This window comes from Netta rufina (genome assembly GCF_964035555.1).
Source record: "Netta rufina genome assembly, chromosome: 2".
Lineage (NCBI taxonomy): Eukaryota > Metazoa > Chordata > Aves > Anseriformes > Anatidae > Netta > Netta rufina.
The window spans coordinates 157,758,771-157,775,091 of record NC_140124.1 but is presented as its reverse complement, the minus strand read 5'-3'; the positions used below and the strand labels follow the sequence as shown (position 1 = coordinate 157,775,091).

Sequence of the window (16,321 nt, the reverse complement as noted above, 5' to 3'; positions counted from 1 at the left end):
AACGAGGATTAAAGCTCGCACCAAAATAATGAAGCGAGGCAAAGGCTCCGAGAGCCCCGGCTCTGCCGCCCACCGGTGCCTTCTCGGGGAATATCCTAATTTATTTCCAGCTGTCATTAAACCACTGCTGTGGGGTGATTGATTTCCGAGCAGGGATAAACGCGGCCCCCGGAGGGGTGTCACGGAGCCCTGGTGGGTTTTTTGCCCCCTCAAAGCAGCCCCGATGGCTCGGTGATGGGCACGGGGTGGCCAAAGGTGCCGGGCGAGCCCCACAAGGGACAAACCCCGGGGGACAGCAGCTCCTTGGCAGCAAAGGGGGCCCCGGGGGGGGGACACACACGCACACACGGGGCTGTGTTTCTGCAGGGCACACCGTAAACATTTCCTGGAAATCCCTCCCGTGTGGGCCAGGGCTGCTGGCACAGCTCTTGGTCCCCTGCCGGGGAAGCAGGTGCCGGGGGAGCATCGCCCTCGGGCTCGCTTAGCGGGGTGGCCGTCCCCTTAGTCCCATCCCAAAGGTGGGGGGCACAACTCTGGGCAATTTTATCCCCCCCTCGGGACAAAAATTGTCACTCGGGGATCATTTTTAATCCTCTCTAGGGACCGGATCCTTGCGAGGGGACGAGCACCGAGAGGGTGCCACCGGCCCCGCGGTGAGGCAGAGTGGGCACCCCCCGTTACCTCGATGGGGACGGCCACCCTGTTGTCCCCACGATGGCCACCCAGGGCCACCAGCCAGCACCCCACACTCTGCTTTCACACCCAGGGAAACCGAGGCAGCACCCTTATGGGATCGAGGCGCCCGGCCCCGCTCCGAGGGTAAAAGGATCGCCCGAGCTGCCCGCTCTAAAAGCACGGGGTGACGCCACCCCGCCGCCATCCCACAGCCTCCAACCTGGTTATGTCACTCGACCGCCCGCGAGTAAACTTAGATGACCGAGCTGCTCGGCGTGGCGGGGAGGGACGGGGGACGGGGACATGCCACGGGGCCCTCGGCCGCCCCACTGTACCCGGCCGCCCCGCTAAAAATACCCCCCAAGAGGGCAAGCGACGACGGCCCCGCTTGGAGCCCGGCCCGGCCCTAATCCCTCCGTGGCTCTTGGCCACCGTGGGCGGCTGCTGCTAACGCGGATCGGGGCCGGGTGGCCCCTGCGGGAAGGGAGCCCAAAATTTTGGGTGCCCCGAGGGTGTCCCAAGGGTGCCACGGGGCCGTGGTGGCACGACAGCGGGGAGGTGGCACCCGTGGGGTCCCCACATCCTACAGGCGCCGCCTTTGGGGTCACAACTGGGCTGCAAAATCTGCTTATATTTTTTTTTTCTTGGTGTTTTTCCCCTTTTTAGGAGTTTAAGGTAGAGGGGCACGCGCGTGGTTTCATTCCCTGAGTTTTCCAAGCTGGAGGAGCGGCGTTTTTATTTCTTTTTTTTTCTAGGAAATGGAGAAAAAGCGGTTAAAATCCCCCCACAAAAATAAATAAATAAATAAATAAATAAATAAATAAATAAATAAAATATTTTTTTTGTACTCCCTGGCTCGGTTTGCTTCGGGTTTTCCCCCAGATTTTCCCTCTCCAGCCTCACCTCTGCCTGTAACCGTGTCCCCCTCCTGGGTTGGGACAAAGCCTCCAACCCCCAACTCTGTTAAAATAAAACAATTTTGGTAGAAGGAGGATGGGGAAGGGGGCGAAAAGCACCCAGCCCGTCCGGACGGAGCTGGTGGAATAAAAAGGGTCCCGATTTTATCCCCGCTGTTTCAGGATAAAGGGTTTTTCCTCCTTCTTCCCTCTCCCTTTCCCTAGAAAAAAAAAAAAAAAAAAAAAAGGAAAAAGGGAAAAAAAAAAGAGAAAAAAAAAAAGAAAAAGGAAAAAAAAAAGGAAAAAAAAAAAGAAAAAAGGAAAAAAAAAAAAGAGAAAAAAAAAGGAAAAAAGGAAAAAAAAAAAAGAGAAAAAAAAAAGGAAAAAAAAAAGAAAAAAACAAAAAAAAAGAAAAAACCCTTTTTACATGAATACAGCCCAAAACAGTCCTTGCATCTAACCCGGCAGGGCCCTATCCCAAAGGGACCGAGTGGGTATCGGGGTGCTGGGGGCACGAGGGTGGAGGGGACCCCATGGGATGGAGCCTTGGGGTCAGGCTGGGTTGGTTGGGAGCTGGCGGCCCCGTGCCTCAGTTTCCCCCAGTCCCCTGGTTGTGGGGAGCCCCGGAGACCCCCGTCCCTCGCCCCGCAGCACCCGTTCCCACCCTGACCCCAAACCCTGCAGCCCCCGTGTCCTTCCCCAAGCGGCCTCGTCCCCTCCGTGCTGCAGCCTCGGCAGCCACGAGGTGGCAGGGCTCGGAGCCTCGGGGCCGCATCCAGCCCAGGACCACGGCCTGTAGGGTGCTCAGCACCCCGGCACCCCGATAACCCAACACCCCGACACCCCAGTACCCCAGCACCCCAATACCGTGACACCCCGACACCCCAGAACCCCAATACATCGGCACCCCGACACTCCAGCACCCCAATACCCCGACACCCCAACACGCCAGTACCCCGACACCCCAACACCCCAGCATCCCAGTACCCCAACACCCCAGTACCCCGACACCCCAGTACCCTGACAACCCAATACCCCAGCATCCCAACACCCCTACACCCCAGCACCCCAATACCTCGACACCCCAGTACCCCAATACCCCAGCACCCCAGTACCCTAGTACCCTGACACCCCAGTACCCTAACACCCCAGTACCCCAATACCCTAACACCCCGGTACCCCAACACCCCAGCACCCCAATACACCAACACCCCAACACCCTGACACCCCAGTACCCCAACACCTTGACACCCCAATACCCCAACACCTCAGTACCCCAACACCCTGACACCCCAGTACACCAACACCTCAGTACCCCAGTACCCCAACACCCCAGTACCCTGACACCCCAGCACCCCAATACCCCAACACCTCAGTACCCCAACACCCTGACACCCCAGTACCCCGACATCCTAACACCCCAGTACCCTGACACCCCAATACCCCAGCACCCCAGCACCCCAGTACTTCAACACCCCAGCACCCCAATACCCTAGCACCCTAACACCCCGACACCCCAACACCCCGGTACCCCAACACCCCAGTGCCCCAAAACTCCAGCACCCCAATACCCCGGCACCCCAGTACCCCAACACCCCGACACCCCAACACCCCAGCACCCCAACACCCCAACGGGGGGGATCCCATAACCCACGCTGTCCCTTTCCCGAGTCACCCTTCCCAAAGGTGCCGTCCCGCCTCAGAGCTGCGTTTTGCTGCGTTTCACCTGGATTTTACTGTTTTCCCCCCAATTTGATGGCCTCGAGCTGCCTCGTGCGAAATTCCCACCCATGAGGCGGCCCCAAAAATGGGTCCGGCACCCGCTGGGGGAACCCAAAGGTACCGGGGGCGCCTCCAGCAGGTGCCAGTGGTCCCCGGGCACCAAGAGTTGATAGGAACGGATTAAAAAAAAAGGTCAAAAAAGCAAGAAAAGGGATCGGGGAGGTTTGGGAAGGGTGCTGGGTGCTCACAGAGCTGGGAAAAGGGGGGTGGGGAAGGGGCTGCGCCCAGTTTTGGGTCCTGGTACCCACGGGAATGGGACAGGATGGGGCGGGAGGTGGTGGCCCTACAGGGAGAGGTGTCCCGGAGGCGGGCGCATGATTTGGGGTGAATAACCCCAATTTTGGGGTTTTCCTGTCCTTTTTGGAGGAGGGAGCGGTTTATTCCTGCAGCAATCTGCTTATCGCTGCTCTCACCGAGCTGCGGGGCTGCAGCCCCGTGATGGGACCGGGGGGGGGGCTCCCCAAAAGCGTCCCCAAGAGGGGGTCCCCAAAAGGGTCCCCAAGGGGGGGGGGTCCCCAATTTCCAGCGCCGAGCTGATTGACAGCCGGCCCGGGGGCGTTGCCATGGGGATATGCTAATGAGCCCGCGCATCCTCCTCGCTGATTGGCTGCTGGGGATCAGGCCACGCCCCGGGGGGGCGTTCCCAAGCCCTTCTCCCCGTATATAAGGCGGCGGCTCCATTCCGCGCCCGGCAGTGGCAGCGCCGAGCACCGGGGGGGCGGCCCCGGGAGCTTCGCCCCGGGGTCTTGGGGGAGGGTGGGGGGAAAAGGAGGAGGAAGAGGAGGAGGAAAGGGGCAGAGGAAGGCTCGCAGCAGCCCCGGGGGTGGGGCCGGGGCAGGTGCCAGGGGCTGCAGAAAAGGGGGAGGGCAGGACCCTGCCGGCTCCTCGCTATTGCGCTCCGGCCGGAGGCTGGAGAGCGGCCGGTCCCGCACCGCCGGGGCTCCTGTTATCAGGGGACCCCCCCCGGAGGCCGAGCTCCAGAGGAGGAAGAGGAGGAGGAGGAAGGCGAGAGAAAAGCCGTCGGAAGAGGCTCCCGGAGGCCGGCTGAAGGCAGCAGCAGCTCAGCCTCGCCGGAGGTTCCCGGAGCGGCGACCTCGGAGGCAGCCGGCGGAGGACGAAGAGCCTCGGAGGAGGCTGCCGGAGCCCGGTTGAAAGCAGCGGGGGAGCCCCGAGGAGCCCCCCCCGAGGCCGGCCTCAGCTCGGAGGGGCTGCCCGCCCGGCCTCACCTCGGAGGCTGCCGGCGGAGCCCAGCCTCGCCGGGGGCTCCTTTCTCTCTGCCTCCGCTTCGGAGCCTCCACCGTCGGATCCCAGCCTCGTCGGGGTCTCCTCTCTCCGGAGCCTCCTCATCCTCGCCGGAGGCTTCCCGATCCCTCCCGTCGGCCTCCCCCGTCGGAGGGAGGCCGGCCTCGCCGCCGAGCCCCGCGCCGAGCGGTGGTGCCACGGAGGAGGAGGAGGAAGAAGAAGAAAAAGAAGAAGAAAAGGAGGAGGAGGAGGAGGACAGCACCCTTCGGCCTCCCTCCATGGACTGAGATGGCCTCGGAGCTGGCCATGAGCGGCGAGCTGCCCACCAGCCCCCTCGCCATCGAGTACGTCAACGACTTCGACCTGATGAAGTTCGAGGTGAAGAAGGAGCCGGCGGAGGCCGAGAGGCTGTGCCACCGCCTGCCCGCCGGCTCCCTCTCCTCCACCCCTCTCAGCACCCCTTGCTCCTCCGTGCCTTCCTCGCCCAGCTTCTGCGCCCCGAGCCCCGGGGGGCAACCCCCAGCCGGTCCCCCCACCGCCTCCTCCTCTTTGGGCTCCAAACCGCAGCTGGAGGAGCTCTACTGGATGTCGGGCTACCAGCACCACCTCAACCCCGAGGCTCTCAACCTGACCCCCGAGGACGCGGTGGAGGCGCTGATCGGCGCCCCCCACCACCACCACCAGCACCACCACCACCACCCGGCGCAGGGCTACGAGGCTTTCCGCCCCCCGGCTTTCGGAGGCGAGGAGCTGGCGCCGGGCTCCCACCACCACCACCATCACCACCACCACCACCACCACCTGCGGCTGGAGGAGCGCTTCTCCGACGACCAGCTGGTGAGCATGTCGGTGCGGGAGCTCAACCGGCAGCTGCGGGGTTTCAGCAAGGAGGAGGTGATCCGCCTCAAGCAGAAGAGGAGGACCTTGAAGAACCGCGGCTACGCGCAGTCCTGCCGCTACAAGCGGGTCCAGCAGCGGCACATCCTGGAGAACGAGAAGTGCCAGCTCCAGGGGCAGGTGGAGCAGCTCAAGCAGGAGGTGGCCCGCTTGGCCAAGGAGAGGGATCTGTACAAAGAGAAGTACGAGAAGCTGGCGGCCCGGGGTTTCCCCCGGGAGCCATCCCCGGCAGCCGCCCCCAAAGCCGCCGCCGACTTCTTCATGTGAGCCCGGCCCCTTTGGGGAGGGGGGGGAGGTTGGGATGGGGGGGGAAAAAGTGGGTGGCTCGGGGGTTTTGGGGAGCATCCCCCGATCCCCCAGCTCGGCTTGAACCGAAATCCTAGTTTTCTTTCGGAAATACGGGGAGGGGGAGCTGGAAATGGAGTGTCCCCCCCCCCCCCCTCCATACCCGCTGGGGGGGCGGCGGACCTGGAGCAGCCTGCATGCGGGACGTGTAGGGCGCGCCCCCCCGGCAGCGCCAGCGCCAGCCCGGTGGCTTCTTCCCCCCCTCTTTCCCTTCAGCCCTGCGTGCTTAACACCCCCCCCCCCCTTCCCAGACCTCTCCCCAAATTATCATTATTTTCGGGGTGTCCCCACGGATCTGCCCGGGGGGGCCCCGGCAGCGCTGCGCCCTGCCCGCACCCCGCGCCGCCCTCCCGGCCGGCGAACCTGAGCCCCCCCCTCCCCTCCCCTCCTTTAACTTATTCACCCCTGTACATATGTAGAAATTAGTTAGTTTTCTGCCTTTTTTTTTTTCTTTTTTTTTTTTTTCTGAGCCTATATTTTGCTTGGTGATTTACGGGGAAAAAAAAAAAACGACAAAAATCCTTTAAAAAAAAAAAAAAAACACGAGTCTTAAAGTTTGTATGTAATAGCATGCAAATAATATCCGAGTTAATTTAATGATGTTGGGAAGAAGCCGAATGCACTATATACAGGAATCAATTGGGTTAAATAATACTGTTGTTTTATAGAGATTTAAAATTATCTATGCTCTTAAAAAAAATAAAAATAGTGGGGGCGGGGGGGGGGAGAGGTAACAATTCTAGGGTGACCTGAAAGGCAATATAGTAATATATGGACTGCAAACGGTTGGCTGCTATCTCACTATGCACCAGATTTATTTATTAACCCTCGGGAAACGAAATATTATTTTAACCTCGGTGTCGAAGGAAGGAAGGAAAGGAAAATGCACATTTATTTCTTGCGCAAAAAGAGGAGGAGGAGGAAAAAAAAAAAAAAAAGAATTCGTGCAATTGTGCTTGAAGCGAAAGCGGGGTCGATCCTGCACGGAGGAGTGGGATGTTGTTTTTTTTAAAAAAACAAAAACAAGTTGCTTATTTAAAAAAGAAAAACCACAAAAAAAAAATAATAATCTTGGGGGGTAAAAAAAAAAAAAAAAAAAAAGAAAAAACACAAGGGTTTTGTGGACAAAGCGAGCTTTGGAGCCTGGTGCATTTTAGGTACTGATCGTGCGAAGCGTTTTTAACGACCTGTTGTTTCGATTTGTGACGGTTTTAACGATGTTGCATCAAGATAAAAACTTATATTCAACTAGAGCCTGGGTCGGCTTTTCTCTCAAGCGGGGACCCCCGCAGCCTCGCCTTTCGTTTTGGGATTTCCTTCCTCTTTCCCATTTAGCCCGGTACCGATGCGAACCCTTCCCGGGGCGTGGGGGGCTCGGGGAGGGCAAACCCCACGTTCCCCCTGCTCTGCTTTTTGCTTTTCACTTTTCCTGCCTCTCTTTTCCAGCCGGGAACCCACGTTTTCCCCGGCCGATGGGTTCTGGGCTCCCCGGAGACCTCCGTCCCCGCGGCCGCCGAAAAGTCACCTTCGCCCCAGCCCGGGGACTGCGGATCCCGTTGGACCCCAGGCTGCCCGACAGCGAGTCGCTGGCTTGATTTTAAACGGTAATAAATGGCTTTTTTTTTTTTTATTCCCCCCCTTTTGGCTGCTCACTTCTGAGTTTTGTAATTAAAAGAGGGGGAAAACTAACAACAAGAAACCAACCCTTTCTCTTCTTCATTTTTTGCAAATGTTTTGGGGTTGGCCGGGGAATGCGCGTTCCCGGAGGCTCCGTGCCGCGCTGCTGGAGAGCCCGGGCACAGCCGTGGCCACTCGCTCCCTGTTTTTCCCCGGCTGTTTGTGACAAAACCCATGCTCTGAAGTACTTCTGAACTTTTTTGTAGGTATATTTTTCATATTTTTCCCCTTATTTTTGCCCCAGGGGCTGCGGCAAGGTTCCTCCTGGCTCCCTCCTTAAATCCGCTTCCCGGGGCGGAGAAGCCCTGTGGCGCTGATGCAGCCCCCCTGGGGCCCCTCTGTCCTGCTTTCCCTGGCCTCTTCGGGCTTTTTGGGACCAGAGGTGTTGTTTTTTTATTTAGGATTTTTCTTGGGGGAACAGCTCAGCTGCTCTGGGTCAGGCTTATTGAGTTTTTGGGATGGGAGCTGGGACACACAGAGGGATCCGCGGTCCCGTGCCTGATGCGCCAGGGCTGGGCTGAAAGCTCTGGGGGGAGGGCTGTGGGGTTGCCCACCCCCTTTTCCTATTTTTATTTCGAGCCTGGGAAGTTTTGCCATCCCCACCCCTGCCTCTGCAGCCAGCCCTGCTGCCCTGCTCGGCTTCCATTGGGGTATCGCTTCCTCTCCTCGCTATTTTTTGGGGTGGCTTGCAGCTTCCCGGTGGGGTTCAGCCCACTTCTCTGCACCACCTCTTCCTCCCGGTGTTCCCCCCATACCTTCCCCTCCTCGGCACGTTTCTGAGAGTGTTCCCAGCCATCCTCTTTGTGATTAAATAAGGAGAGTTTGGGGAGGAGAGGAAGGGGTTTGGGGCCAGCGGTTCCCCGCACCGCAGCGGCGCTCGGGGCTGCGTTTGTGCCCCTGGTCCCGGTCACCCTGCTCCGTCCCCGCTCCTCCTGCCTATCTTTCTCTGCTATCCCCATCACATCTGTGGGGTTTACGATGCCCCAGCTCTGGTTTTGGGGGAGCTCTGTCCCATGGGGTCTTGTCCCGGGGTCTGCTGCGATGCTCTGCAAACCCCGGGACAGCTCCTGCCCCCGATGCCTTTCCCTGCCCATTCGGTGCAGTGCGGGCAGCGGTTTGGGGCTGAGCACTCCTGTTGTTTTTCTTTGTTTCTGTTTTTTAACCAACCCCTTGTTTTTTGGGAGCAGATCCGTTCCTACATGCCCCATCAGCCCATTTTGGCGATCGCAGCATCACCCGCTCCCCTTCATCCCTGACCCTCGGGGCATTTCCCCGACCTATTCTCCTTCCACTGTTGTGATTTATTTTTATTTCACAACCCCTGCTCCCCTCCCACCCCCATTTAAGTTCTTCCAGCACCTCCTGGAAATCCCCTAAGCAGGGGAAAAAAAGCCCTGGAAAGGGGCACGGGGTGTTACAGCCTTGTATCAACAGTGGGGACCTGGTCCCCAAGCCACTTTCCTACGTGGGGGACCACGACAGCTCCTGGGGACATTTAGGGCAGAGTCACTCCTCTTCTTTGCTCATCTCCTGTCCCCTTTCAGCATTGGGGTGCAGGGGGCAGGGACTCCAAGTGTCCCCATCACCCCAACTTGCTCCTGGCACTGCCCCAGCCTCGTAGCTGCTGCTGGCAAACCAATAACAAAAAGTAAAGGGGTTCATCCCCAAAAGGGAATTACTTTCTGAATTATTTTCTTGCTGGGGACAGGACTGAGCCCAACCTTGCATCGTGCGCCAGGGAGAGAGGGGTCCAGGCAATGCCTGCTGGTATTTTGGGGTGTTTGGGGTGTAAAATCATGGCTTGTGCAGCACATCGGGGCTGTGTGTGCACTGGCAGCGTGTTGTGAGTGCTGTGCGTGCTCAGGGCACACGTTTTGGGATGGAGGTGTGGGGGACCGCACGGTTGCAGTGTCACGGGAGCGTGTATGAATTTTGGGTTGCTCTGTCCCAGTTTTCAGATTTTTCTGCCCATGTCACAGCCCTGGAGTGGGGCAACCACTTCTCCTTAACCCCTTTGGGGTCTGTGTGGGGCTGTAGGACCCGGGGCTGTTCCTAAAACACTTCTCGGCTTCATCCTTGCTGCTGGCTCGAGCGGCCACGGGTATTGCAGGGCTGGGAAATAACCGCAGCCTTCTCCTCCAGCTGGCCCACGGATGGGTTTTGCACCACTCTCCCTGCAGGCAGAAGGGTAATTTTGGGGGACGCAGCTCCCAAAAGCTTCAGTACCCCGGGGCTCCTCGCCCAACCTCCCAGCACCAAGCGGCTTTCCGCAGAGGGGGCAGAACGAACACCGCACCGGGCCGCTCGATGCGGCATCGCCGGAGCACCCCTGGCTCATCCCTCGTCAATTATTGATGCTAACACTCGGCAGGTTTGCCACCGAGCTGCTGCAGTGTGCTCTGCACAAGCCCCGACATCTTGGTAACATGAGCCCCTGCTACGGCCCTGGGATATTCGGTCGTGGCCGGGAGGCTCCTCGGCGTGAATTTGGGGCCGCACGAGCTGGAAAAGAGTGAATTGGCCAAATTTCTTGAAAAAAGAAACCCCTGGTGAAATGAAAGCCCTGGTGGGTTCGGTGCTGGTCTCAGGGCTGGTAGGGCGAGCCGTCCCTGCTGTGGGTTGGAGCTGATATATTTTGGCTCGGGGTGGGTTTTAGGTTCTGGCTCAGCTGCCGTTTGCCGTTCTCCACGCTCCTGGCTCCTTCCTCGGGGCTCCCCTGTCCCCGGGAGCCAAACCCTGCCCTGCTCCCCATAGAAAAATACAACTATAGGTATAGATCACGCTGGAAAAACACAGCTAACCTCCTTCCAACAGCTCATGGGCTCGTTCACTCTGGCATTTGCCCAGCTCGTCCTTGTGGCTGGGATTTACTCCGAGCTCATCGCTTTTGCACCGACATTGCTGGGATCCTCCCGGCTGGATGCCAAGCAAGAAATCCCTGTGCACCGTGAACAGGAACACAGCTGGGTTGTGATCCCCAAAAATCCTAATTCTGGGTGTTCTGAGCTCTCACAAGTTTATTTTTTTTTAAGGCTCTGAGCTTGCAGAGCACCGGCACAGGGAGCTGGGTTTGTGGTCCTGCAGCATCCAACCTCGGGGCATCACCGGCTCCGGGCCCTGGAAATAATAAAAAAAATTCCCCCACGTGGCTGGACTGAGAGTGTTAATGGGGAAAGGGCACGGTGGGGGGGGCTGCTGCTGTGGGAGGGGGGTGTGGGGTGGGATATGGGGGAGGTGGGAGGCAGGATATGGGATATAGGATGCAGGATAGGGAATGTGGCACGCAGGAGGTGGGAGGTTGGACGGAAGATATGGGGCAGGTTATGGGACGTCGGATGTGGGATGTCACATACAGCATGCAGAGTGTTGGAAGTGGGATGCGGGATGGCAAATAGGGGACTTGGGATATAGGGTATGGGGTGCTTTCCTCTAGCAGCCCCCTTGGTGGTTTGAGTGGTACCCATGTCTCTGCCACGGCACTGTGTGTTGGCTGTGGCTGCTGCTGTGCTGGACCATAAATGAAGAGAGAAGATTTTGGATGCTGGAGCACAACGAGAGAAGATTTCGGGTGCTGGAGCCTGGCACTTCCCTAATGGGACAGGCTCCAGCAAGGGACGTGGTGCCAGTTGTCACCACCACAGCAAGTTACTCCTGGCATGTTTATTAACAAATTTTGGGAGCTATTACCCCTCCTTCCCATCACTCCAGGTAGGATTTATAGGATAAACTGATGTGTAACTATGCAATAGGATTCCCATGTGCACCAAAATCCTCTGCGGTGTCACCGACCCCAACACCTTGTCCCCCACATGCCCCACGCTCCTCACCCAAGCTCCCCAATTAACTCATCAGCTCGGTGCCTAATTACACACCTGGAGGAGTCCAGCGGCTTTGTGGGTTTTCCCTCCTCCTTTTTCCCTTCCTGGGGAGGGGGGCAGCTCGAGCATCCCCCTCCCCAACCCCAGCGCCAGGTTATTTATTCATGTAACAGGCCGGGGTTGGCGCGCGGCTCGGCGCAGCCCTGGCAGCTGTCTGCTCCCTGGGAGCGCGAGCTGTAATTTGCACAAGCAAAAATAAACTAATTGTTATTTTCCATTTACATACGGGGAAGGGAGAAGAGGTGGGGGGAGGCGGCTGGGGGGGGGAGCCCTCGTGCCTCCAGCCTCTCCTGGGGGGGCGTGCGCTGGGGGGCTCTGCTGTCCTCCTGTCCTCATGGACCTCATCCTGCCTGCTCAGGGGTGATGCTGGTGGCCTCAAGGGGTGGTAGCTACGGATTTGGGGGGCTGGACCATCATCTTCCTCACCGCAGGGACAGGGGATGCTGGTTTTCCCTGGTGGTGAGGTGTGAAGCCCATCTTGGTGCCAATGGGGGAGGATGGGTTAAGGCAAGTCCTGCTGGTGCCAGGCCACCTTCAGGGGCTGTGGTGGGTTTATTTGGGGTTTTCGCTTTGGCTGTGGCGTGTGCGGGTCACAAAGCAGAGCCTGGTTAATGCCAACCAGCAGAGAGCACGAGCTGGGTGGATTCTCTGCAGGTCCAACACCCCTCATCTGTCGTAGTGCAGGTCATTTGCTTGCTTTCTGCGGGCTATTTTTGGGGGATTTTTCATGCCCAAACACCTTTCAACCCACTTCTCCTTAGTGGTCTAGGCTTTCAGTCAGACACCAGCAGCGAGCTATGGTCCTTGCTCTTAGTGCTCGACTGAACGGGTCGCTGGAGGTCTAAGGATGCCCTGAGACCTTTGAGACCTTTCACCAATTTTTCAAGCAAGAGCTGCAGAAGGGCAGGTGATGAGGACGAGTCTGCTGGATTTTGGCTTGTGATGGCCATGAGCGTGGTGCCAAATGGCCAAGAGGGCTCCGAGCCCTTCCCTCTCACAGTTTGGTGGACCCCAAGGACTCCTCAGGCCAGGAAGGATGAAGAGGAGGAAGAGGAGGAAGAGGAGCACACCCACGGTCCCACACCTTGGAGGGCAGCATCCCACCATGCGGTGCAGGAGACCCCTGCCACGCTGGCACATCCCGGGAGCCTTTGTCACAACCCTTTGAACGAGATGTCGCGGGCATTTAATTCAGATTTACGCCGACAGGTTCTGTCCGTTAATTAAATATCAATTGATTGTTCGGAGAACACTTCCTTGGGTTTATCGCGTTTCTGAGAGACAAATCAAATTGCCATGTCATTAACTTGCAGCTATACAATCCATACATAATTACTGTCTTATTAATACCTTCGAGTTACGAGGAAGTTTTAGGCAATTAATATTTGTGGGATAGTTTGTATCAAGTTAATTCCGTCAGGGTTATGTTAATAATGCGGACATCTAATAAGTTGGATAATTAACGTCTTTCTCGTTAGCATCTTCTCAGATGCCAGTTAAATGTCAGGCCAGCCTTTGTGGCCAGGCTGTATTTAATTAAACGTGTTATTACGGGGGGACTCGTGGCTGTTACATGTGAACAGAGCCAGGTCGTGAGGCTCCTGCCCTGCCTGGGAGGCTGATGTCAAATGGGATTGGGGCTGGTTTGGGAATGGGATTTAGGGAATGGGATTTAGGGAATGGGATTTAGGGACTCATCACAAGCTAGGATGCAGGAGGAGGCTTATTATTATTATTCTTTTTGCCTTGCAGGAAGGTCGGGATGCTGACCTGGCCAGTGATGGACCATCATTGCTCGGGTTGGTTTGGGTTTAGGGGTTGGTCTTCCAAAAAATTGGCATACAGGCACAGCAGAGTAGGGAAGGGACTGCCTGGCATTGACCCCACGTTGCTCCCCTGTGGTTTTTCATGTTCCTCATCCTTTGAGCTGGGGAAAACCACCAGGGAATGTGTGTTTGTACATGGCCACGTGTCCAGGGCTGGGCTGCTGGGACGTCTCCACCTCCTGGCATGGACCATCCCCTCAGGAGGGTTTGACTTTGAGATCTTCACCAGGAGATGGCCAAACCCCAGCTGGGCCTGGCTTGCTTTGCCCACAGCTTTCCCCTCCCCGGCACTCATGAATAAAAGATGGACCCTACCTACCTGGCCTCTTTGTCTCTCTGAAATATTCATCAGCTGCTGATTAAGTTTTAAGGAAGGGATGTTGTTGCCCAGGTGCTCGGCCATGCTCCAGCTACCCAGCGGCAGCTGGTTTGGGATGGGAAGAGATTTGATAGGGTTGAGATTTGCCCTTTCTGATTGCTCCAGGAGAGGGGTGGGGAGGATTTTTGCTCCTGGTAGGATTCCCTGCAAGAAATCCTCATGGGAGCAAGGATTTATTCCTGCCCCAGCACCGACCTGCCAAGGAGAAGCAAAGGGCTGGGGTCATTTCCCAAGATTTTGTGTGTTGATGGGGTTGGGGGAGGTTGGTGGACTGGGGATTTGCTGCGTGGGGATTTAAATATAAATAAATCTTATAAAAATAAATAAAAATAATTGGTTTATTTATTCCTGGGACAAGGAGGACCAGGCTGGGCTCAGCTCTCATTTGGAGAGGTGGCTCAAAACACAGTGAATCCCAGCACCTCCAGACCACACTAAGAAGTGCTGAAGACAGGAGGGGAAGAGACACAAGCCACCATGCCCACAGAGGACGTAAATTCCTTGGGTGCCCTGAACAATGTCCTCCATCCCTGGAAAGCGTGATGGCTGCATAGGTGGCTCCTCTTGACAGCGAAACCTTCCTGGGACAGCACTGCCCCATGAATATTTCAGGAGCCAGTGTGGGGCTCCAGAGGGTCTCCAGAGATGGGGCATTAGTGCAGGCTGAGGAAGTACCAGAGAAGTGAAGAAAGCAGTGATGAAAACCAAGAAAAGACTGCCGAGGCCACAAGGTCAGGCATGAAATATTGATGGGGCCGTGTCGTGCTGGAAGGGAGGTGTGGAGACACTGGTGAGGCTGTGGAACCCCAGGCCAGCTTCCCTCTGTGCCCATCTCACAGATGCACACCTGGGAAAGTTTGGGCAGTGGTTAAGGATGTCCAAGATGAGTTTTGTAGAAACCAGACCCACCAGGCACCTTATCTGCCAGGTGCTCCTCTTCCAGGATCTGTGAAAGGTGGGACAGGACATGCGGTGGCCCCCAATGTGAGTGATGTGTGGGTCAGATCTTGTAGGAAACACTGGCTGTGGGGCTGGTGGTGGGTTGGTTGGGTGGGAGGGATGGGCCATGGGATGGAGGTGGTTGAGTTGGAGGGATGGGCAATGGGATAGAGGTGGTTGTGGTGAACAGTGCAGCGGAGGTAGGAGGATCAGGCAATGGGGTGGAGGTGGTTGGGTGGGATGGTTGGTCAACAGGATGGAGGTGGATGACCAGTAGGAACAGGCAATGGGAAGGAGGAGGTTGTGGTGGGAGGGATGGGAAATGGGATGGAAGAGGTTGGGTAGGAGGAAACCTTCAAGTGGAAACCCCAAATGGGGTCTATGTTTCCCTTTCCTGGGCCAGCCTAGAAGCAGGGATGGTGCCTGCGGGCTCTGTGCCCAGCAGCCAGCCCAAACCCACAACCACAGCCACGTTCCAGGACCTTCTTCTCCCTTTCCCGCTGTCCCAACTCCTGCGTGCATCTCCCCAGCCACCCCAAAGATGAGGATCCCAAGCCGGCACCCGACCATCTCTTCCTAGAAATAACACCCTGTCGAGAGCCATATTTTCTTACACAAATGATTCCCTTTTTGCCTTGCCGTGAGCTCATTAGCATTCCTAAACGTGCCTGCGTGGATCGATGTGGTGCTGGCCCAAACCACGACAGTCGATTCCTGCTTGCCAGGAGCTTTTACCACCTGTCTAATCAGGCAGGGCCCAGCTGACGGCCGCGTCTTTCTCTCGGCTTTTGTTCTCGTATTGGTCACCGCTGATTAATTTCCAATGGGTTAGTTCATCAGAGGAGGAAGCTCTCCGGTTTAATTAGGAGCAAGGTAATAGGAATGCGTGCTACGCAGCTGTCCAGCGGTGGGGTGTTGCGGGAGTCTCAGCTTTTCTTAAAATAAAGAAAAACTTGGGGGAAAAAAAAGGTCTCTTTTTGCAAAAAAAAAGGTCTTTTTTTCTTTTTTTTTTTTGCAAAGCTAGCATCTGGTATGGGAGCTGATGCATAGAGGGCTCCTTTAGCACCTGCCCCAGCCCTCTTCCCTGGTGCAAACTTCTCTTTGGGACACCACCAGGGTGGGAGCGACACTTTGCCACGGGGGTTTTTATGGGAGGGGAGGGCTGACCCAGCCGTGTCCATGCTCCAGGTCCCCGTGCTCGCTCCCGTTGGCTCTGCGGGCTCCAGGTCTCCTTGCGAGGAGCTGCCGAGTCAGCAGGCTGCACATCTGCAGCGCGGGATGCGCCGGAGGACGACATTAATCAGCCTTCGCCTCCGGACTTCGGCAGCCGCCCCGCGCTCACAGCTGTGCTGGCGCCCTGGGAAATAAACTCTGCTGGCTCCCCCCTGCTCGCTGGGGGGCTGCACCCTGACCCCAGGGGCTTTTGGGGCCGGGGGAGAGATGCCCCAGATAGCTCCTGTGTTGGGAGGGTAGGAATGCTGGAGCCACCTGGGAATGGACCGAGAGGAGGCATCAGGGCTCCAAATCCTCCCTGTGATGCTCAGGGTAGGGGAATAAGATGTGATGGGGGCTTGGGGTGGGGATACTCACACCTTTTGCTGCAAAACCCATGGGGTATGGGGGTCCTGTGCTGCTTGGCTGTGCTCTTGGGCTGTTGGATCTGGGAGCTGGAGGAGGCCACGGTTATCGGTCAGATAACGTACTGAATTCATGCCCGAGGCAGTGCTGAGCTCGTTATGGGCACTAATGAACCCAGCCTCAGTGGAAATGGGTTGGGATGGGTGG

General features: G+C 57.2%; 1 protein-coding gene across 1 annotated transcript; it reads left to right on the top strand.

Annotated features, from left to right (window-relative positions):
- Positions 1 to 4,123: 4,123 nt before the first annotated feature.
- Positions 4,124 to 7,090, top strand: MAFA (MAF bZIP transcription factor A). Its single transcript, XM_084281847.1, has one exon. The coding sequence runs from the start codon at positions 4,884 to 4,886 to the stop codon at positions 5,757 to 5,759; it is 876 nt and encodes a 291-aa protein (XP_084137973.1). The 5' UTR covers positions 4,124 to 4,883; the 3' UTR covers positions 5,760 to 7,090.
- Positions 7,091 to 16,321: the final 9,231 nt, after the last annotated feature.

What these genes read in the sequence shown, in the direction of transcription:
- MAFA (XM_084281847.1), top strand. Translation starts at nt 4,884, where the DNA reads ATGGCCTCGGAGCTGGCCATGAGCGGCGAGCTGCCCACCAGCCCCCTC.